General features: G+C 42.1%; 1 protein-coding gene across 1 annotated transcript in view; it reads left to right on the forward strand.

The window, feature by feature from the left end:
* Nucleotides 1-3,222: 3,222 nt before the first annotated feature.
* Nucleotides 3,223-23,710, forward strand: part of TSGA10 (testis specific 10) — a 70,432-nt gene continuing 49,944 nt past the window's right edge. The window contains exons 1-8 of the mRNA XM_077810708.1: nucleotides 3,223-3,279; nucleotides 8,139-8,258; nucleotides 13,252-13,467; nucleotides 15,310-15,375; nucleotides 19,147-19,353; nucleotides 19,936-20,091; nucleotides 20,847-21,020; nucleotides 21,170-21,247. Coding sequence (XP_077666834.1) covers nucleotides 3,223-3,279; nucleotides 8,139-8,258; nucleotides 13,252-13,467; nucleotides 15,310-15,375; nucleotides 19,147-19,353; nucleotides 19,936-20,091; nucleotides 20,847-21,020; nucleotides 21,170-21,247 — 1,074 coding nt within the window. The remainder of the gene's footprint in view (nucleotides 3,280-8,138; nucleotides 8,259-13,251; nucleotides 13,468-15,309; nucleotides 15,376-19,146; nucleotides 19,354-19,935; nucleotides 20,092-20,846; nucleotides 21,021-21,169; nucleotides 21,248-23,710) is intronic.

The raw sequence follows: 23,710 nt of genomic DNA on the forward strand, positions 1-23,710 counted from the left end.
GCATGAGAGGAAAGTGATCAGGAACAGCCAGCATGGATTCACCAAGGGAAGGTCATGCCTGACTAATCTAATCGCCTTTTATGATGAGATTACTGGTTCTGTGGATGAAGGGAAAGCAGTGGATGTATTGTTTCTTGACTTTAGCAAAGCTTTTGACACGGTCTCCCACAGTATTCTTGTCAGCAAGTTAAGGAAGTATGGGCTGGATGAATGCACTATAGGGTGGGTAGAAAGCTGGCTAGATTGTCGGGCTCAACGGGTAGTGATCAATGGCTCCATGTCTAGTTGGCAGCCGGTGTCAAGTGGAGTGCCCCAGGGGTCGGTCCTGGGGCCGGTTTTGTTCAATATCTTCATAAATGATCTGGAGGATGGTGTGGATTGCACTCTCAGCAAATTTGCGGACGATACTAAACTGGGAGGAGTGGTAGATACGCTGGAGGGGAGGGATAGGATACAGAAGGACCTAGACAAATTGGAGGATTGGGCCAAAAGAAATCTGATGAGGTTCAATAAGGATAAGTGCAGGGTCCTGCACTTAGGACGGAAGAATCCAATGCACCGCTACAGACTAGGGACCGAATGGCTAGGCAGCAGTTCTGCGGAAAAGGACCTAGGGGTGACAGTGGACGAGAAGCTGGATATGAGTCAGCAGTGTGCCCTTGTTGCCAAGAAGGCAAATGGCATTTTGGGATGTATACGTAGGGGCATAGCGAGCAGATCGAGGGACGTGATCGTCCCCCTCTATTCGACATTGGTGAGGCCTCATCTGGAGTACTGTGTCCAGTTTTGGGCCCCACACTACAAGAAGGATGTGGATAAATTGGAGAGAGTCCAGCGAAGGGCAACAAAAATGATTAGGGGTCTAGAACACATGACTTATGAGGAGAGGCTGAGGGAGCTGGGATTGTTTAGCCTGCAGAAGAGAAGAATGAGGGGGGATTTGATAGCTGCTTTCAACTACCTGAAAGGAGGTTCCAAAGAGGATGGCTCTAGACTGTTCTCAATGGTAGCAGATGACAGAACGAGGAGTAATGGCCTCAAGTTGCAGTGGGGGAGGTTTAGATTGGATATTAGGAAAAACTTTTTCACTAAGAGGGTGGTGAAACACTGGAATGCGTTACCTAGGGAGGTGGTGGAATCTCCTTCCTTGGAAGTTTTTAAGGTCAGGCTTGACAAAGCCCTGGCTGGGATGATTTAACTGGGAATTGGTCCTGCTTCGAGCAGGGGGTTGGACTAGATGACCTTCAGGGGTCCCTTCCAACCCTGATATTCTATGATTCTATGATAAGCTTTCATGAGCTACAGCTCACTTCATTCCACTGAATTCATCCGATGAAGTGAGCTGTAGCTCAGGAAAGCTTATGCTCAAATAAATTTGTTAGTCTCTAAGGTGCCACAAGTACTCCTTTTCTTTTTGAGAATACAGACTAACATGGCTGCTACTCTGAAACCTATTTTTCAGAAAAGAGTTACAACCCCTTCTAACTGAGAATCAGCAGAGCACATTTTCGAAAAGTAAACAAACAAACAAACAAACAAACAACTCATCAAAGGCAGATAATAGCAACGTGCCTAAAGATCATTCTCAGATTTCTAGCATGGGGATAGCTCAGGTTCAAGGACCACATGATGTCCCCTTGAGCTATTAAATTACTAACACAAGCTGCCTGCAGATATAAGAACAGAGGAATGGCCATTGTGGGTCAGACCAAGGGTCCATCTAGCCCAGTATCCTGTATTCCAACAGTGGCCAGTGCCAGTGGGTACCATGCCCTAGCTGAGATAAATGTCAAGAGACTGAGATCAATTGCGGGACAACCAGAGGCATAATCTGATCCCAGATGTGCATTAAGAAAACGCTGTAACGGTCTGTTGATTTTGTAACACGCTGTAGGTTTTTTGGGGTGAGGGCTGAATCTCAGGAGCCCCTTGCTCAAATGACCCCACATCTGGACCACTAACCATCCATTGACAGCAAATTTCAAGTAAAAAATATGAGCACGCCTGTGGATTTCACAGCATTTAGGAGTTGTCCTTAAAACAGAAAACGCATCTCAGTCCGTGAGCGCGAGTCTACAGCCGCGCGGCTGCTGGGCTGGGCGCAGTGAAAAGGGGATTAATGCTGTGGTGTCAGAGTAACAGCCGTGTTAGTCTGTATTCGCAAAAAGAAAAGGAGTACTTGTGGCACCTTAGAGACTAACCAATTTATTTGAGCATAAGCTTTCCTGAGCTACAGCTCACTTCGTGGGATGCATACTGTGGAAACTGCAGAAGACATTATATACACAGAGACCATGAAACAATACCTCCTGGTAAACTACACTATCCAGGAGGTATTGTTTCATGGTCTCTGTGTATATAATGTCTTCTGCAGTTTCCACAGTATGCATCCCATGAAGTGAGCTGTTTCCACAGTATGCATCCCATGAAGTGAGCTGTAGCTCACGAAAGCTTATGCTCAAATAAATTGGTTAGTCTCTAAGGTGCCACAAGTCCTCCTTTTCTTTTTGCGAATGCTGTGGTGGAAACTGCCTCCGCAATTCACTGCTGCCCCAAGCCGGCAGCTGCAATTGTGTGTGTGGCTTTCAGGTTGGGCTTTTGGCACATGATTTAACACTGCAGCCGGCTGCGCTCGCTCCGAGCTCGGTGGGTCGGTAAACCTGGCCGCCCCGGCCATGAACGGGCTGCAGCGAGCTCCCTGCCTCCGGAAAGGGGGGTCATCAATTGACGCCCGACAGCGCGGCTCCTAGGCTGCTCCGCGCTGCCCGGTGCGCGCGTGGAGACAGGTGAGGGAAGGTGGGCTGGGGGGCAGGAGGGCACGCGACAGGCACGCGCTTCACCACCTGCTGTGTGCGCGCGCGAGCGGCGGTTGTGGGGATGGAGGGGGGATGGAGCGCGCGGCTCCGGACGGGGCGGGAGAGGCGCGCAGGGGAGCGAGGGGGTTAATGCAGCAGGTAACGAGAGGGGCGCAGGAGGCTCGGAGGGGTGGCTGGGCGGAGCCCGGGGGCGGCGAGCTGTGGGTGGCCGGCCGGAGATACCTCCTCCCCGCGCGGCCCGGGTGGCTGCGGGGCGAGGCCGCCCTGCCCGGCAGGAGGAGCCGGGGCCGCGGCCGGGGTCTCTGATTGGGCTGCGGGGCTGGAGCGGGAGAAGCGGGAGCCGCGGCGGGTAAGTGCGAGGGGGCGGCGGCGGAGCCCGGCCAGAGCCGGGGGAGTCGCCGCCGCCATGAGCGCCGGAAAGTCCCCGGGGCGCAGGAGGAGGAAAGCGGCGTGTGCCCCGCAGGTACAGACCCCCCAACCCCCGTCCGGGGTAGCTGGGACGGCGGCGGGCGGGGGGGCGGCCCTGTCTGGTGGGAGCCGGGGACCCCTCCTGCCCTGCCGGGGGTGGGGCGTGGGGGCGTAAGGCCTGGGGTTGGGCTCGCGCAGCCTGCGCTGGGAAGACACCCCCCCTCCCCCGTAAGACCCGGCGCGAGGCGCGGGTTCCCCCACTGCGGGTGGCGCGAGAGCGGCCGGCGCCCCGGGGCGGTCGGAGCGCAGGGCGCTGAGCGTGGGCTGGGGACCCGTGCCGTGGGCTAGCCCCGCTATCACCATGGTGACGGCTTGACTCCGGCTGGCGGGCAGGGGGCATGGAGAGACGTTGGGCTTTGTTTGGCGTAAGGGCGATTAGTGCCCTTAGCTCCTGTGCAGCTTCCTTTATTTTTAGAAACGCCTAATCTAGCTGTATGGCGTCTACAGCCCACTTCTGTGCAGATAGTGTAGTTTACTTAAAAAAAAAGAAAAAAGAAGCCATTATCAGTCTTGCAGAATATCAGAATCTCCTGGCCCAGGCACAAAAGCTGCTTGCCCACCATTACGACTATCAGGATGGAAACACTTTATTTTATGTACCTGGTTAACTTCTTCCACCCACTTCCGCCACAAGCACCCGCCACTGCCCAGGCAAAGATAATTCTGAAAGGTTCTGCGTAAAGTTATTCGGATATATTTACTTTCTAAATACAGTAGGTAGCGGGTTTCCCACAACGAACAAATCAGCAAGTTTCAGTGAGGGGCTATCAAAGCTTCACTTCTATTTTTTATTTAAGTCAAATAGATCTGATATAGTAGACTTATAAAAAATACGTAAAGGCATATATATTCCGGCTCTTTTATCTGTTAGTTTTCAAATATACTTTTAAGTTTAAAACAAAAATGAGAAAGGCTAGTTTTCCTTTTTTTCATGGCTGGATCCAGTGAATTTTCTGCTGATTTTCATAGGAACAGACTCTAACCCTCATGCAGTATTTTGCATTTAATATCTTTCATTGTAATCTGTGATAAAATACTATTATTTTACATTCAGTTAGCTGATTTTAATTTTTTTATGTGCCCATTACTAGGAGATAAGGTTGCATTTTGTCTTTGATCTACAGTATTTCCTTCGGTTTCCTTCCATAGCATGACCACTTTTTTTTTTAACTGAACCAATTTGTCCCACCCATATTTCTGGCCCAATCCTGCTTCTTTGAAATCTCTGGGAAAACTCATATTAAATTTAACGAGAGCAGGATCAGACCCTTAAAGTATTTGTCCTATTTTTTTCTTTCAGTTTGTCTAAAAACTGTTTGAACATTACTCCTGAAGGCATTCTACACCAAAAATTCTGTGCCAAAAAATTAAAAATTCTGTGCACAATATTTTAAAATTCTACAAGTTTTATTAATCAATAAATAAATGCAGAGGTTCCACCATGGCAGTGGGGAGCACAGGCCACTGGCTGCATGAAGGTGGGAGATCACCTTGCAGCCCCCTCACCCCCAGGACATGGACTCAGCAGTGAGGCTGCACCTGACCCTGACACAGCACAAGGCTGGGCTTGCCCCAGAAACACCTTGGGGCCATGTCCCGGGCAGGCAGGCTCAACCAGGCAGGATCCAAGTGTGGAGGGGCTTAGTGTGGGGGATCCAGGTGTGGGGTGAGAGGGTTCTGTGTGGGAAAATCTGGGTGCAGGCAGCTCAGTGCGGGGGTCTAGGTGTGGGGGAATCTGGATGCACAGAGGCTCGTGGGGGTTCCAGGTGCAGGGGCAATGGGACTCTGCAGGGGCTTCCAGGTGAAGGTTGTTGGGGCTCAGCGGAGGGGTCTAGGAGTGAGGATCTCAGCCGGGCAGGGGGCGGGTCTGGGTGCTGGGGGAATGGGACTTGGTGGGGTGGAGGTCTGGGTGCAGCTCATTGGTGGTCAGTGGCGTGGAGGTCTGGATGTGGGGGCTCAGGGTGTTGCAGGGGTAGGGCATCAGGGTGGGGGTTTCAGTGCAGGGTGCTCAGTGGGGGTGGTCTGGGTGCAGGGGTGGGGTTCCAGAGGGAGGGGGTCAGGGTGCAGGGGTTGAGGTTCAGTGGGGTGGGGTTTGGGTATGGAGGACTAGGGGGGTTCTGGATGTACCAGGTGAGGCGTGGCAGGGGTGTCTGGCTGCTCTGGGTGCCTGAAACATTATACCTGTGCTGCTAGGAAGTGGTGTGTGACTGCTCTTGCAGCTTCCCTGTCAGAAAGTCATTTTTCTGCAGGGAAGCAAAAAAATCTGCAGAGGACATGAATTCCGTGCACGTGCCGTATTCCCCCAGGGGCAGAACTTGTGGTCAGTTTTTGCCATCTATTTATGACAATAACTTTCCTGATCATTTTCAGTTTGATTCTGCAGAGATGATTATTCTACCAAGTTTGTTGTTTTATAAGATTATAATAATATATCCACTACTGCCTCAAATTGTTCCTCATCTGTTTTGAGATTCTTGGGTTTATTATTAATCATCAATTACTATTAATCTTGTTTTTTGTGGTACTGCTTTAAGGCCAATTAAGAATGGAGAGTGAATTTGTGTGGGGGGGTGGAGGGTGAGAAAACCTGGATTTGTGCTGGAAATGGCCTAACCTGATGCTCACTTTAGATAAGCTATTACCAGCAGGACAGTGGGGTGGGAGGAGGTATTGTTTCATATTCTCTGTGTATATATAAAGTCTGCTGCAGTTTCCACGGTATGCATCTGATGAAGTGAGCTGTAGCTCACGAAAGCTCATGCTCAAATAAATTGGTTAGTCTCTAAGGTGCCACAAGGACTCCTTTTCTTTTTGTCTCTGCCCTGAAGAGTTTACAATCTAAATAGACAAGACAGTTTTGATTTTTTTTCAGGGCTAGATCCAGTGGCTGTTCCGGGACTACTCCAGGTGGTAGGAGCAGCTGCAGAAGCAGGGACCTTTGGATTTTTAGATAACTTTCTACAGTTGTTTTGACAGGACCTTCTCTGTCCTGTTTTAACTGGCTGTTTGTGCCAAACCTCTTTCTCACAGTCTCTTCAGGTCTACTCCTGTTACCTGTTTCTTCCCTGCCCCATCCCCCTCACCTCCATTCCCTTCCCTTTTCTTTCCATTTAGCTTATCCCTTCAGAAGGAACCCCTCTTAAAAACGATTGTAAAACTAATATGATGTCTTCTGCCATCACACTGTTCACTTTGCTTGTGTGTTATACCCTTTCCCACATGGGGTGTCTCCAGCTGGTTTCTCTTTATTTTTTTGCTATCATATTTGACACAACTGATAGGAGCATTGTACTTCAGTTATGTAGGAGGGCCCAGTCCTGCAAACACTTATGCACATTGAAGTCAATGGGACTGCTCACATGTGTAAAGTTACACACTTGTGGAAGTGTTTGCAGGATCAGGATATATATTTGATATACAACATAAGGGTATGCACATAATTGGAGTTTTACCTTTGTAATCAGTCTTCTGGTTTTACAGCAGGAATTTGTTTCTCTCCTATGAATTGTCAGTGCAGGGTTCTATTTTGGGTCCACTGCTTTTTTCCCCCTTTAGTCTGATTCTTTTAAGTATCATTTATATGCAAACTATACTTAACTTAGTTTCTTTATTTTTTTAGGACAGCAACTAGCTGCTTTTTATTGCTTAATATGGACAAAATAAAAATGCTAACAAAACTTTTTTGCTTCCAAACTGAGTTATTTTATTTTCTGCATTAAGGGCCTGATCCAGTGCCTACTGAAGTCAGTGGAAATATTCCAGTTGACTTCAATGGGTGTTGGATCAAACCCTGACTCCCATTTCTACAGTTTTGGGGTTTAATTCTGCCTCTTATGTTTTACATATTAAGTCAATAATTAAAATGTATAGAATTTAATATTTGTAATTTTTTGTCTTTGTTACTAAATCATTGATGTATGATTCAGTTATTTCTTGGCTTAACTGTTGTAATGGCTTTCTTGCCAGGTTTCCTACTTTTTTCTTTTTGGTATACAGTCTGTTCAGAAATATGAAGCTTGTTTCATTATGTTTATTATTATTCTATTACTGCTTTATTCAGGCCATTACACTGCCTAAACCTAACCTGTAGAATTAAGTTAAATCTAATGCTTTTTGTATATTTACACTCACTCATTTTTAAGATTTTGTTTATTCTTCTTATTGCAATTTACTCTAAGCTTCAGATTTGAGTCTTATTGCTTCTATGCTACTAGTTTTCCACATCAAAATATCAGGCCTTTGTGGTGTGGGGCCCTGGTGGTATACATTTGTTTTCTTTTAAAAAAAAATATTTTCCACTTTGTTGAATGTATTTTTGGGTTTTGTCTGTTGAGATTTTTTTTTATATTTGTTTTTTGTTATACTTGTAAAAGATGGTAGATATTATTAATAATGAAATTGATGCCAATGTCAGACTCAGTTAAAACAAGATCCTCCCCACTCTTGCTTTTTAAACTTGTCAAAGGAACGGAAAATCTATATGCTTTACTGCTACCTCCCTCTCCCCTCATTCTCCCCAACCAGTGGAGCAAGAGACCAGTAATGAAATCTAGGTGTCTTGCATGGGATTGTAGAACAATTCCACTAAACTACCAGACTAACCTAAACCCTTTTGTTTGTTTTTAAAAATGAAATGGACAAAATTTATCTTTAGCTGCTCTGGTGCATTCATGAATAGTGTTATCTCAGGATGTTCTCTCAGTGTGCAGTGTTAGGTACCTTAAGGGGAAATATTGTTATGAAATATCTTCAGGAGTATGTCTTCTCCCATTTTCAAAGGTCACACTTCATGACTGCATGCAGAAATTCATTCCACAGAAGTACTACTTATGCTGTTTTCCATTCCTCCAAAAGGTAACAACAAGAGAAGACCATTTTGATATAAGGGATCCACCGTCTGACAGTGAGAAACCTTTTAAATTGGAAGGAAAGCCTAAGAACAAAGACAAAGTCATCCATAAACTGAATTTAAAGGTTGTTTTATTTTTCTACTTTTTGTCTTTTGCTTTGGTGACAGTTTGTAAGGAACAGGAATTCTGATAATTTTATATAATGAAATGATAACTCAGCAATAACATCTGTTATTTAAATCAGTGTCACAGTCTGTAGAGCTGGCAAGCCTTTTCTTACCGAATAGAGTTGCAGAACCAAATCAGTTATGGCGTGATATCCTGACTATGTTGCATCATTTACATTATAGCATTTTGTCAGTATGTGATGACGTTATGTAAATGTGACTTAACATCCTTTAAATATTGATGGAACTTCACAAAACAAAAAACATCATAGTTCAGTTAGTGACTTGTGTATATTCATTTGAGGTCAACTACTGTCATTCCTTCATCTCTCTGTTGTTGGGAGAGAAGGGAATCTTCCCAGGACTAATGGCCAGATTAGGAGGAAATTATGGTTATGCACCCAAGACTTGTTCACAGTCCCAAATATCTAAATGTTTCAGCTGAAATCATTAGCAGTGAAGTAGTTACCAATGTTGCATTTAGATTGACATAATTTTTTTTTTGTCTGTAGGGTTGCAGGCACTTCCCCAAATTTAATGCACAGAGTTAGTCATTAATTTATCATTACACATTTTCCAGTTAATATGCTCTCCCACAAAAACTAAAGACATCCTAAACCATCCTCAGTGTTCAGCCCCTCTACTTAAGTGCCTATGAGAAAAGAGGGGTTTTGTAGCATGTCTGGATGCTAACAAATTCATGGTCTGGTTATCGAGACGGGACACTAGTTCTAGAGTCGAGGATACGCTTCCAGGAATTCCTTATTTATGAGAAAAGAAAAGGAGTACTTGTGGCACCTCAGAGATTAACAAAATAAATTTTAGTCTCTGAGGTGCCACAAGTACTCCTTTTCTTTTCTCGAATACAGACTAACACGGCTGCTGCTCTGAAACCTTATTTATGAGGAAGCTCCAGCTCAGATGTAGGGTTGCCAACTTTCTAATCGCGCAAACACGAACATCCTAGCCTGGCTCCTTCCCCGAGGCCAGCCCCCCACTCACTACATTTCCCCCTCCCTCGGAGGCTCGCTCCTCCCCCCTCACTTTCACTGGGTTGGGGCAGGGAGTTGGGGTGCAGGAGGGGTTGAGGGCTCTAACTGGGGGTGTGGGCTCTAGGGTGAGGTCAGAAATGAGGAGTTCAGGGTGTGGGAGGGGGCTCTGGGCAGGGGCAGGGAGTTTGAGTGTGTGGAGGGGTACAGGCTCTGGGCTGGGGGTGTGAGCTCTGGGGTGGGACCAGGAATGAGGGGTTTGGGGTACAGGAGGGGGCTCCAGGCTGGGGGGTGAGGCTGAGGGATTTGGAGTGTGGGAGGGGGCTGCGGGTTGAGGCAGGCAGTTGGGGTGCAGGAGGGGGTGTGGGTGCTGGACTGGGGGTGTGGGCTCTGGGGTGGGGCCAGGGATGAGGGGTTTGGGGTGCAGGAGGGGGCTCTGGGTTTGGGGGGGGCTCAGAGCTGGGGCAAGAGGTTGGGGCTCGGGGTTGGGGTGCAGGCTTATCTCGGTCAGCAGCGCAGCAGGGCTAAGGCAGGCTCCCTGCCTATCCTGGCTGTGCTGTGCCCCAAAAGCGGCCAGGAGCAGGTCCGGCTCCCGGGCGGGGTGGGGGCGGGGCAGGAGACTCCACATGGCTGCTCTCACCCACAGGCAGTGCCCCCCAGCTCCCATTGGTCATGGTTCCCAGCCAATGGCAGTGCGGAGCAGTGCTCAGGGCAGGGGCAGCACATTTTTAGTGCATTATAGTAGTCTGGTGGCTGATGGTAGCAAGGTCAGCACTGGAAAGGTTACTCTCTTCTAGCAGGCACAGGTGAAAGAACTATTTTTTTTATTACAAGTGCTATTCTATCTTCCAGAAACAGCCCAGGTGCTAATATGATTCCAAGATTGCTAATTTGAATCATGTAATTTGAATCACAAATGGTATTTTGAGAGCACAAAGGCTAAGCGTTCTCTTGCTGAGTTTAGGTCAATAACAATCACTGAGGTACTTAGGCTGACCAGTTAGCAAAAAAATCGGGACAGGAGGTGGGGGGGTAATAGGTGCTTGTGTGAGAAGAAGACCCAAAAATCAGGACTGTCCCTATGAAATCAGGACATCTGGTCACCCTAGAAGTACTAGAAGAGTTGGGACCCCACAACCTGTTTTTGGAACCTGTGTCCTACCTGGCTGGGGAAGGCTAAAAGAGAAAACTTGATCCATTGCTGGTGGATATTGTCAAATGAGAGAGTGTAGAATGCCAGTGTCTCTTAGGAAAGCTGTTGCTTGGCTTTTTCTCAAGAAATCAGCATTTGATGTAGTAATCTGGCTCCTGTTTAGTATCTAATCTTCTGTCTGGTTAAAATTAGATAGAATGTTATAGTGAGACAACCTTCAGAATACCTAGATACCTCGAGTCTTCTTGACCCTTGTCAATTTAGATATGTACCCTGGTGCAAGACAGAAGCTGCCGTGGTAGTAGTGGTGGTAGATTTCCTACTGATGGATAATCTGAGATCTCCATACTGATATTGTTAGGTCTACTGGCTGTTTTCCTATCCTGTTGATTATGGAGTAGTAGTCACTTATCTGCAGACTAACGGAAATGGACAAGCAGTTCCTCAGATGATACTATCTTTTCCTTATTGAGTGTTCTCTGATGGTTGTTAAGGGCAATAGCATGAGGTCATTTGGAGTTTCACAATTGGTTCCATCTTGTGTTCCTTTTTCTTCAATGTATATTTGAGCTGGGAGGACGTATGGGCAGCAGTAGTGGTATGTTGATAATATCCAGCGTCATATCCTTGTTTCACTTGATCCAGCAGCTGGTGCTGTTGAACGAATTGGCGCATGGGAGGAAAGTTTGCTGAAGTGATGCTGGTCAGTTGGGAGAAGAAATCAGAAGATATTGTTTATATTATGTCTGTCCCTCATATTTAGCATGTGTGCCTGCCATTTGTTTCTAGAGTTCATAATCTACAGGTGCTTTTGGACTCCTGGTTGCTGCTGAATGATCCTATAGTAACATTGCCCAGGAAAGTTTTTCTCCATCCTTCTTTGGCTAGGAGACTGCTACCGTTTTTGTGCCTTTGTCATCTCAAGATTGTTATAGTAACATGCTCTACATGAGGCTATACCTCAGTCAACCTGGAAAATGAAGCTGGTGCAGAGTGCAGAATTTTGGTAGGAGCATGTAACGTGTGCTCTGTGATCTGTGCTATCTGCCTTTTGATTTTTGGGTAGAATTTAAGGTGTTACTTTTTATCTGAAAAACCCTAAATGGTTTGGATCCTGTGTACTTGAGAAACTGCCTCTTTCACCTTCTCACAGTTGCTCAGATTAGAATCCTGTTAATATAAAGGAGAGGGAGATACCAGCAGGGTGTTCTCTGTTAGGGCCCTCAGCTTTGGAGAACACTTCTTTCCTTTGTGGGCCAAAACAGCCTGAATATGGTGACCTTTTGAGCATGCTTCAAGGCCTGTCTATTTAGCCTGGGTTTTGGGGATAGAGGAGATGATATAGGTGGTTTGTGTGGAGTAAGGGAAATTTTTTTACTGTGGTTAGTTATTTTCAGGTATGAAGGCGAGCAGCTGTTGGCCTCACCTTTATTTTTGTAATTTTAAATGTTGGTCATGTTAAAACTTGAAAGACATTTAAAAAAATAATGTATTCCCTCAACCAAGTGTGCAGATATCCCCCTTGCTGACATTACTTCGGTTTTGTCTGTTTTAAGACTCAACCACTTTACCTTTATCCATTCTCCAAATTCATAACTGCATTGGGTTATTCATTCCACTGCGCCAACTGGATCAGTTGTGGGGGAAATATGAAGCTGATTCTCATCAGTTGTTGCAACTCATATTTCTGCGGGTTGAGGCAGGCAGTGTATGTATAAAACTCTGTTAATATAGTATATGAGTTGAACAACAGGGGTGACAAAATTAGCCCCGGTAGAAATCCCGGTTTTGACAGAAGGAACAAACTTTTGTCCCAAACCACTCTTAGGGACCTCCCTGATAAGAATGATTCAAGGGCAGGTCTGTTGACTGCTGTTCATGACTGCAGATATACCAATAAAATGTTGTGGTAATTGGTGTTGTTTGCAGCTGACAGATCCAATAATATCAGCATGGACACTTAATCCTTATCAATTACTATGAAATCATTCACCAGTGCAGTTTTTATATCATATCAGGTCTAAAGCCTGATTGACTGAGATCTCTGAAATCTGAGGACTCGAGATTGCCTGGGTGTCTGCCACAACTTTCTTAGGGACCTTCCCCAAAAGTGAGCAGGTCAGAGCAGGTTGATAGGTGACAAGATCATTGACATGTTATTGTTTCTTAAGCAGTTTTCTTAAGAACATCAGGTACCCTGTCCTCTTCCCCTTTAGGGGGATATTAACAATCTTCACCAATAATGAACCTAGTACATCCCTGCTGGCTTTTTCCACACATGAAGTACATAGACCCCACATGCAGGTGGTGGAAAAGATACTTGCAAAGTCTTGGTGGGCAAGACTAATTGATATTCAGGCAGAGCTTGAGAGCCATTTCTTCTCCCAGCGCTATCAGAGAAATGCTACTGTAGCAGCTCAGTTGTGAGGGTGGTCAAGGGAACACTGGGGGGTTACATATCACACTGGGAGACCAACAAATGGTGTACACATCACATGGAGAGGACAGCCAAAGAAGCTGTGGAGCTGCTGATCAAAGGAAAACAACTAGTATGGATAAGAGAAATAAACAGAAGCAGATAGCTTCATTTTAGGGTGGAAATTAGGAGCCTGTTTCTTCATTGCCTTTCACGTTGGATAGTCACTACAAAATGCTACTAGTGTAAATTAATGAAAATTTTGGGCTTGTCACTGTCTGTCTTTGCACTCAGTTTAGTGTAAATAAATATTTCTGCTGTGAAATGACTTCAGTTTATATCTTTTAAGATTAAGAAAAGTAAAATGTCTTTGTTCTTCCTGGTCCTAGTAGATTGACGATCTGAAGAAGAAAAACCATGATTTAGAGCAACACGTTACGGAACTGCTTGATAATAAGCAGGTGGTGGAGAGTCAGGTGGATAGTTTGACCAATAAGAATGAGTATCTGTGTAAAGAACTTGCTGTAGTTGACAAATTAGCTGAACAGCTGGAAAAAGAAAAAGAATTAGTTTTGGATACTGCTGATCAGGAGCTTGAGGAAGCAAAGGTATTAAATGCTAAACAGAATACGTATATTATAGGGGGAGCCAGTAAGTTTTATAAAACTTTTTGGATGAAACTTTATAGCCATGGTCTCTGTCTGAAGGTAAATTATTTTTGTTTATTTTTAAATTTAAAATCTTACTCATTTTAAAACTTAAAAATGAATAAAGGAAAGAGGGAGTAATGGGTAATGAAGATTGGAACATTCCAACCTGATAAGTCTTGAAAAGGGCTCCTAGTGTAGTGGGTTAAACTGAATGTCTGAGGACAAGGAGTTACGTTTAATTTGGGGAAGAGAGGTCACGAGGAGGCTGCCACACATCTCATAATTTGTGGAAGTACCACTATATCTGTTAAGACTGTGTAGCCAATATAATACATGTGGGAAGTGCTGCAATAGAGCCTGAAATATGAAAAACTGGCTTCTCTGAGCTCAAAATAAAAAAATTAATTCGTTCCAGAGCAATACGAGAACCCTTCCCTGACCCTAAATAAATTATTCAAGTATATGACTGAACCTTTTGAGATCTTGTATCTTGAATTTATTCAGCAGATGAGGAAAGAGTACCATTTCAGTTCACTGTATATATGAAAGTGAGAGAGAAAACACTAGTGTCCCAGAGCTTGTTGAATTTATTAAAGAGGACCAAATCCTCAGATGATGTAAATTATCATAGATCAACTGAAATAAGTGGAGCTATGACAACATAAACAAGCTGAAGATCTATCCTAGGGTGAATATTTAGAGAATGAGTTTTTGTAGTAAATTATCATAGAATATCAGGGTTGTAAGGGACCTCAGGAGGTCATCTAGTCCAACCCCCTGCTCAAAGCAGGACCGATCCCCAACTAAATCATCCCAGCCAGGGCTTTGTCAAGCCTGACCTTAAAAACTTCTAGGGAAGGAGATTCCACCACCTCCCTAGGTAACGCATTCCAGTGTTTCACCACCCTCGTAGTGAAAAAGTTTTTCCTAATATCCAACCTAAATCTCCCCCACTACAACTTGAGACCATTACTCCTTGTTCTGTCATCTGCTACCACTGAGAACAGTCTAGAGCCATCCTCTTTGGAACTCCCTTTCAGGTAGTTGAAAGCAGCTATCAAATCCTGCCTCATTCTTCTCTTCTGAAGACTAAACATCCCCAGTTTTGTAAGATTAGGGCAGTAATGGCTGGAATATGGCCATTTAAAATGGCTGGAATGAACATTTTATGGTGGGTACTGGGAAGAAGAAAGTAGAATACATCCTTGCTATTTTTTTTTATATGGCCATTCCTGTGCCAAAATGGTTGAGGGATGAAAGTTGTAATAGTTATAGTTGAAAAGTGCTTTTGAGTATTCCAGTGAAAATTGCTTTTGATTTCACAGCGTGATGAAAAATCACACTTTGTGCATGGATAGTACATTTAGTGTGATTGTATTAGCATTATTCAGAGGGAAGGTAAGTTGAGCTATGCATGTGTGGTTAACGTAACTACATGCTTATCTTCTTAGTCCTTTGGAATACTCAAACTGGTCCGATTTCCAGAAGTTTATTGAAAATGCAGATCTGGTAAAAGGGGATCCTGCACTTTCTTTTTGCTCACCCAGACAGACACTGCTCCTTCTTTGTCCTGATCCTGTACAGTTTATGCAAGCAAAATGCTAATTGACTGCACATTTGTGTTCTAGTTAATTCTTTAAAGGTTCATCTTGTTAAATAGCGTGTCTCCAGTCCAACCAACCTGGAAGAGAATTCCAATTAGATGCTTCAAAGGAATAAGAAAATGGGGCAAAAAATGCTGTATTTTCAGTTTACTACCTGTAAATAAAGAAATGTAATTTTTATTACTTTTTATTCTAGACTCAAATTAGATGCCAGCAAAACAATATTAGAAAGTTGGAGCACACAATCAAAATACTTAGATCTGTAAGTTAAATATGTATTCTTAGTATTTTTGCAGCTATGCATTTATGTAGGTTATTACTTTCAAAGAGCAATTAATACTAGTATACGTACATTTAATTGTCTTTTGGTTTTTACTGGTTCAATGAAATAGAAAGATTATGAAGAATATTTCCGTTTTGGTATATATTGGCAATTCTCTTTCTTTAACTAGACTGTAATATATCCTTTATCTTTCAACTCACTTTGAATTTTTTTTGTTTTTGGTAGTCTCTTTAACTTTTCTACCAAATCCAAAATGATTGACTGCTCTGAATACTCCTAAAACAGAATTCTGCATATACGTGAAATACACACAGCCAGTATTTTATCCTTTAAATATTTATTTTAATATTCTATCTTCCCCAAATGTTCATAACCATAACACTGAACAATGACATTTGGAAATATACACAAACGTGTATAAAAGTCTAATAAACAATTTATCAGCAAGAAAAACTTCTGGGTAACAAAATGGATATATATTATTTGCTTCCAGATTAAATTGGTATAATTAATAGACTCCTTCATTTAACTGGGAAGTATTTTTTTGAATTTATCGAGATCACATAGACCTCTTACCATATTACAGTATTAAGCTTTTTCACAAATTTCCATGTTTACAGTATAAGGCTTTTAGTAATTACACTTGCTTCTTAGACCCCAATCCTTTAATGAGCTCCCTGTGGAAGGACCCCTCTGCAGATCTCACTGCCAGATTAGGGCCTTAGTGGCTCTGATCCTCTGAGTAGGAATTGTGGGAATTAAGAGCCCTGGAGAATTGGGCCCCATGAAACGTTTTCCTGTGATCTTGTCATTAAATGTTGCCAAGCAAAATAGCCTTTTTTTGTTGTTGTACCAAATTGAGACACGTATTTATAGCACATGTATCTACCTGTGTGATAAAATTAACTCATATTGAAATGGGATTTTTCTCAGCCAAAACACAGAAATGGTATACAGATCTTATTTCATGAGTGTTCAACAATTTTTAAAGGTGACTTGTAAAACTAAACATTTGGTTTATCATCCAACAGCAATAAGTGAATATTTTAAAAAACCCTTTCAGGCCTTCTTCCTTGCTTTGTTTCTTTTTCATTCGAAAATTAGGTTTTGTCTATCCTGTTTTTCCTGAAAGATTCTGTGGATGACTGGCGAACTTGATGTAGTATAAACCTATTAGGACTCTAATCGGGTCAAACTTGAGTGAAAGAGAAAGTGATTCTTATTCAGTTTAACATCTATTTAAATTAAATTCATTAGAAATCTTTGGAGAAAAGATATCATTGTTAAAGACTCAGCACCTCTGCCTGCTCAAATAAAGGCTTGACACTCCCACCCAACTCCCGCAATCCACATCTGAGACCTCCGAAGAGTTCCCGGAAGATGTGGAAGATGTTACTTAACATTCCTGGCATTTTTAAAGTAAAAAAACAAGCAGAAAAATATGGGTAGATCTTCTTTACGCATCATAAAAAAACAAAAATAAAAAAACCCACATCGTTTTTTTCTTTGCAGATGACCTTTAATTAACATAGTTATCTACACTCCAGTTTACTACCATCCTCAAAATTCACCATCCATTACCCACATCAGACAGGATAGCCTCATGTTTTTCCTATTAGTAGTAGTAGTAATTAGGGTTGTTGATTAATGGCAGTTAACGTGCATGATTAATTAAAAAAATTAATTGTGATTAATCGCAGTTTTAATCACACTGTTAAACAATAGAGTACCAAGTGACATTTATTAAATATTTTTGGATGTTTTTCTACATTTTAAAATATATTTATTTCTATTACAACATAGAATACACAGTGAACAGTGATCACTTTATATTATATTTTTAATTACAAATATTTGCTCTGTAAAAATGATAAACAAAAGAAATAGTATTTTTCAGTTCACCTTGTACAAGTACTTGTACTACAATCTCTTTGTCCTGAAAGTGCAACTTACAAATGTCAGTTTTGTTTGTTTGTTACATAACTGCACTCAAAAACAAAACAATGCAAAACTTTAGAGCCTACAAGTCCGCTCAGTCCTACTTATTGTTCAGCCAATCGCTAAGGCAAACAAGTTTGTTTACATTTATGGGAGATCATGATGCCCATTCTTTATTTACAATGTCACCAGAAAATGAGAACAGGCGTTTACATGGGACTTTTGTAGCTGGCATTGCAAGGTATTTACTTGCCAGATATGCTAAACATTTGTATGCCCCTTCATATTTTGTCTACCATTCCAGAGGACATGCTTCCATGCTGATGACGCTTGTTTAAAAAAATGTGTTAATTAAATTTGTGACTGAACTCCTTGGAGGAGAACTGTGTCTCTGGCTCTGTTTTACCCACATTCTGCCATATATTTCATGTTGTAATAGTATCGGATGATGACTCAGCACATGTTCATTTTAAGAACACTTTTGCTACAGATTTGACGAAACGCAAAGAAGGTACCAATGTGAGATTTCTAACCGACCCAAGTTTTAAGAAGTGCCTTCCAAAACTTGAGAGGGATGAGGTGTGGAGCATGCTTTCAGAAGTCTTAAAAGATCAACACCCAATGAGGAAACTACAGAACCCAAACTACCAAAAAAGAAAATCAACCTTCTGCTGGTGGCATCTGACTCAGAGGATCAAAATGAACGTGCATCAGTCTGCACTGCTTTGGATTGTTGTCGAGCAGAACCTGTCATCAGCATGGATGCATGTCCTCTGGAATGATGATTGAAGCATGAAGGAACATATGAATCTTTAGCACATCTGGCATGTAAATATCTTGCGACGCCAGCTACAACAGTGCCATGTGAATGCCTGTTCTCACTTTCAGGTGACATTGTGAACAAGAAGCGGGCAGCATTATCTCCTGCAAATGTAAACAAACTTGTTTGTCTGAGCGATTGGCTGAACAAGATATAGGACTGAGTGGACTTGTAGGTTCTAAAGTTTTACATTGTTTTATTTGTGAATGCAGCTATTTTTTGTACATAATTCTACAAATCATCAACTTTAATGATAAAGAGATTGCACTACAGTACTTGTGTTAGGTGAATTGAAAAATACTATTTTGTTTTTTACAGTGCAAATATTTGTAATCAGAAATAAATATAAAGTGAGCACTGTACCCTTTGCATTCTGTGTTGCAAATGAAATCAATATATATGAAAATGTAGAAAACATCCAAAATATTTAAATAAATGGTATTGTTTAATTGTGATTAATTTTTTTAATCGCGTGATTAATTGCAATTATTTTTTTTAATAACTCGACAGCCCTAGTTATAATATAATAATTAGACACTGCTATATAAGTCAGTAGTTTAATGGTGCTTCCTGTTAACTTGGTGGTAATGTATCAAGGATTAATCATCATTTCCCCATTTTGTCTTGGCGTTTATTTAGCTCAGGATTACCTTTTAAGCAGGAAGCCTTCTCAAGTTGCCATTCTAAGTACACAATCTTTGTTATATTTAAGATGCTAAAAGTTTCAAGGAGAACTCTTGTAAAAAGAAAAGTAGTTAAGAGAAAAGATGGAAGAAACTAAATAACTGAACAGCCTGTTAGATCAACTGTGTAGAATTACGTACTCGTACTTGGGGAAAGTGTTTCAAAATGTGAAAGTGCAAATATCCACAAGCGGTTACTTCACTTTAATATTTGAAGAGTGTTTATCCACTTTGTGTTGAAATATAAGTGCATTACATTTTAAAATCTTATATTTCAATGAACACATTTTTCATTTTGGCACTTAAAAGGTTATTTTAGAAACAGAATCTGAAAAAACACTAGGGAAGTCTCCTTCAAGACTTGATACCTTTATCAAGACATTGGAGGAGGACAGAGATTATTATAAAAGTGAAGCTGAGAATCTGAGGAAGATGTTTCGAAACACATCCACATCTTCAAGTCCTAAGCACAGCCCCACTCGTAGCAGCATTTCAAAACATTCTTCGCCGATGCAGGTAAGCTTGGAATATATTATAGTATAGTAGTCATGCATTTATTTTGTACTGAAATCCCTAACACAGGACTTGGCTCCAAATCCATGTTCAGTAATAAGATAATCTATTAGTTATGAAAATGGATGGCAAGCTCAGGCAATTCACACGTAGCTAAGCACTGCCTTAAGGGTTCTAGATTTACATCTCCTTAAACATGTCTTAAGGCTTACTGTGATTACATTTAAATACTCCCTAAGGTGTTTAATAAAAATAGTTTTGTAATAGTTAGGCAATTAGTAACTCAAAACAAGGTGAATCAAACCCTTTAGTTCCATGATATAAAGTGAGTAGAGAATACTGAGTCAGATTGATAAGAGACTGAGTTTTTGCATATGAAAGAGATTTCCAATCTCCGTTTAATGTTTTTATTTAGTATATAATATTGATAAAATTCATATGCATCTAGTTTTGACTGTGTTCAATCTGTTCAATGCTGGGCTTTCTTCTTTGTGTGTGTGTATAGTAGTAGTTTCAAAACCTAAAGTACTAGGAAATGTGTACAAATTTGTTTCTCATCATTAAACTTTTTTGACATTCTTTAAGGGAATGAGTTCAGATGCAGAAGTTATGAAAATATTCAGAGAACGTGAAGAACTGAAGTCAATGCTGGAAAAATATGAGCGCCACATGGCAGAAATTCAGGGTAACATCAAGGTTCTAACAGCTGAGAGAGACAAAATCGTCATTCTTTATGATCGGGTAATTGTATTCACGGGAGTGTGAAAGACAGTGGAAAAATATTTGCAACACTTTAAAGGAAAAAAATATTTTAGTCTTGTTCTTGCATTAGAAATTCAGGTCTCATCTACCCTGGAAGATTCTATGGTTGAAGTTTATCCCTTTTTGGGATGGCACTTAGGCAGGTGTTTAAGTCCCCTTGACTTCAATTTAAGCTCATTCATAAATGCTGCCCTGAATAGGGCTGCTTTCCTGAATGGAAGAATACATACATGCGTCATTGCATTCAGACTTTGACCTCATTACCCCCAATGTTGCTGAGGTGCACTTATATCACTAGTCACATGTCTTGTGATTAAAGTTGGTCAGAATTTTTTTTGAAAATGTTGACTTTTTGAAAAATCCAAAATTGAAATAGTTTGATTTGGACATGCCACTGCAGCATTTTATGGGAGTTGTAGTTTTGGTGCCTCATGCTTCTGTTCTCTTCTATAGCCAAGTTTCCTGGTCAGACTATATCTCCCATGATGCACCATAGTCTTTCTTGACGAGAGTAGGTGGTGCATCATCGGAATGTTCAGGTGCTTAGTTTTTCAATGAAAAAAATCTCAATTTTCTGCAGAAAGCAGACTTTTTTTTGCAAAAACATTCAGTGAAAAATCCAATTTCCTGTTAGTTTTGATGGGAATTTTTTTACCAGCCTTATTTGTAAAATATGTAGTCCATAATGCATTAAAGTATCTGTTTCACATTTCACATGTGTTTAACAATAACAGGCACAGGAAGAAATATCCCGACTTCGCCGAGATGTTATCAAATCCCCCAAGACTCCTAAAACGACTGTGACAGCCCAGGCTATCTTGAGGCGTGTGGAGACAGAAAGGGATACAGCTCTTTCTGACTTCCGAAGGATGACCACAGAACGAGATAGCCTCAGGGAGAGGTTAAAGGTTTGATTTTTATCCCAGCTTGTTATAGCATTAATGTATAGTTAAGATTGTAATGTGGTATCCATTCTAATAAATATGTAGTTAAACTAAATGTATGCAATGAACTTTAAAAGTAACGTTTTGTATGCATTTTTTGTTGTTTGAAACAGATTGCCCAGGAGACTGCATTTAATGAGAAGGCTCACCTGGAACAGAGAATTGAAGAGCTGGAATCAACAGTTCAAGATGTAAGGAAAATATGTCTTGTTTACATACAGAATTGTTATTAATGTCATAAAGGTGACATTTGTGGCTAAAGATCTGTGGGTATAGTTTTAGGGCCTGCTTTTCTAAAGGCACATGTGAGTAACTGTACATGTCTGAATAGTCCCATTTAAGTCGATTTGATTAGATGAGTAAAGCGTTTGCTGGATTGAGCCCTTAATTTATAAAAGAAAAGCATTAATAAAGGAAATGTACATATTAAATATATTGTTTCAGAGATTATAGTGTTTGAAGTAAAAACTGGAGTGCATCCACACTGAAGAATGTAATGGAAGCTTGTATTGCTCTGAAAGTGAGATTCTAATATACCAATTAACTGAACATTTACTTACAAGCAGGGCTTAAATTCATCCAGAGCCCACTGGAGCAGAGCCCTGGTAAATATTTTCAAACCTGCAAAAGCCTTGTGGCTTGGGGCTTCAGACCCGTAGGAGCCCTGTTGGTGGGGGAGGGAGCTCCGGGAAATAATTGTTGAGAATTTAAGCCCTGATTTACAAGTTTAAATAGTTGTTCCGTACTCTGCATTCTCTTGGGAATCCCAGTGGTTAATGGACACCCTTTTCTTTCTGCAACTCACCTGATAAATATGGAGATTGGTACTTCAATATTCGGGTCTTGTCATTTTAATGTTGGGAAGGTTGCTGAATGTACAGGAGTCCTATTGATTTGCTCTCAAATGGTTTGACCATTGATCAGAGTAACTTAGTGAATCAGTAAACTAGGAGAGAGAAGAAGGTGGAGAATTTTTATAGGTTTTTTTTTTTTCTTACAGTGTTAAATCTTTAAATAGATTATAGCAGGTGATTTCTTTGAATATTAAGTTGAAACCTTTTACTAATCAAGCTGTCATATTTTTGAAGTGATCTGATTTTAATGTTGGTTTGCAGGGAATCCAAATTGAGATTCTGGACTTACTTTTTGTTTCTGGACTCCAGAACTGAGGGAACTCCAGAGATAAGACTTAAATTGGAGCGTTATGCTCTACAGTAACCTATCTGGGTGTCTTTGCTCAGGAGAGAGCTATGTCTTGCATTTTTGATGCAGTGATTTTATTGCACTGTGATTCTTTCACTCATTATCATCATCATGTTACAATACCTTTTGCTGTATCATCCAACTCTGTGATTTTTAACTCTGTTAGGCACTATATGACTTTTATGGTTGGGCATAAGCACCAAACCAAGACTTCCACTAGCGGAGCAACCTACTACTAGAGCTGAAAGATATGACCCAGTAACTCACACTTTGTTTCTATGATTGGTCTCAGGCAAATAGTATAGTTTTGCCAGTGCTGCTCTGTTTCAGGTACATAGATATACTACAAGAAAGATGAAACGCACACTCCAATTTCTTTCTATTGATCAGTGGACTTTGAATCGGGCCCTGAGCACAGATGGTATGGAGATCTGCCTTTCAAATAAAAGATTTACAGTACAAATCAGGGTAGAAATTGAACTAGCAGAAGAAATATTCTATATAAAATATATTCTTCTTAGAGTAATTGCTAATGTCAATTCCAATTAGATCTGCACGACAGCCTGAAGACTTTTCCTCTAGCGGTATCAGTAGGGTTGGGCTGGGCACCCCCTGGGATCTCGCCTTCTTGGTGCTCAATATAGGGCCCTGCCAACCTGCCACCTACTCACTTCCTTCTTACTGCCAGTGATGGCTAGCTGGAACATCCCATAGCTCTTGTCTTGGCAAGCATGTTTTCCTGGCAGTGTCCTTTGTCTCTGTTGTACACAGTTGTAGCTAGTGGTAGTTTCTTAAGTTTCCTTTGTGATCCCCTGGCACTGGGGCATGCTTCGGTCCCCAGGCTTGAAGGTGTGTATAGACTGTGGCAGGCCTTCCCAGAAGTGTTCCGCCTGCTTCATGCTTGAAGTGTCTTGGTGAGGGTCATCTCAGGGACCGCTGCAAAATTTGCAGAGGGTTCCATCTTTGGACCCTAAAAGACCAAGATCAGCACTTCCATATTTTACTCACAGAGGCAGCTCTTTGACCCCAGTCAGACCCCAGCGCGCTGGAGCCAGCCCCAAGCACCTCCTCTTTGGTGTGCCGTGCGCCGGCACCCGCAAGCCAGTGCCGAGGTCTTCCAGAGACCCTCAGCAGTGCCAGAGCTCCACGCACAGAGCCATGCCACAGACCTCTGTGAGGCTCCGGTCACAATCTCCGGTACCTCAGAAGAAGAGGAAACCTGACAGAGGTCTTTCCCCAACCAGGCCTAAGGACCCGGCAGATGGAAGGCCCCCATCTGGTGCCTAACCGCCACAGGTTTTGTCGACTCCTGTCCCAGTGGGGGTTCAGTTGTGTCCAGACCCCCATCACTTGCTGACCTGCCACAATGAAGACCTGCAGCTCCCCTCCACACCGGAGGTGTTTGAAGCTGTCTCGGGTCTCTTGGTGATTATGGTGGGAGAGGTCGCTGG

Source organism: Eretmochelys imbricata, chromosome 1, assembly GCF_965152235.1.
Source record: "Eretmochelys imbricata isolate rEreImb1 chromosome 1, rEreImb1.hap1, whole genome shotgun sequence".
Lineage (NCBI taxonomy): Eukaryota > Metazoa > Chordata > Testudines > Cheloniidae > Eretmochelys > Eretmochelys imbricata.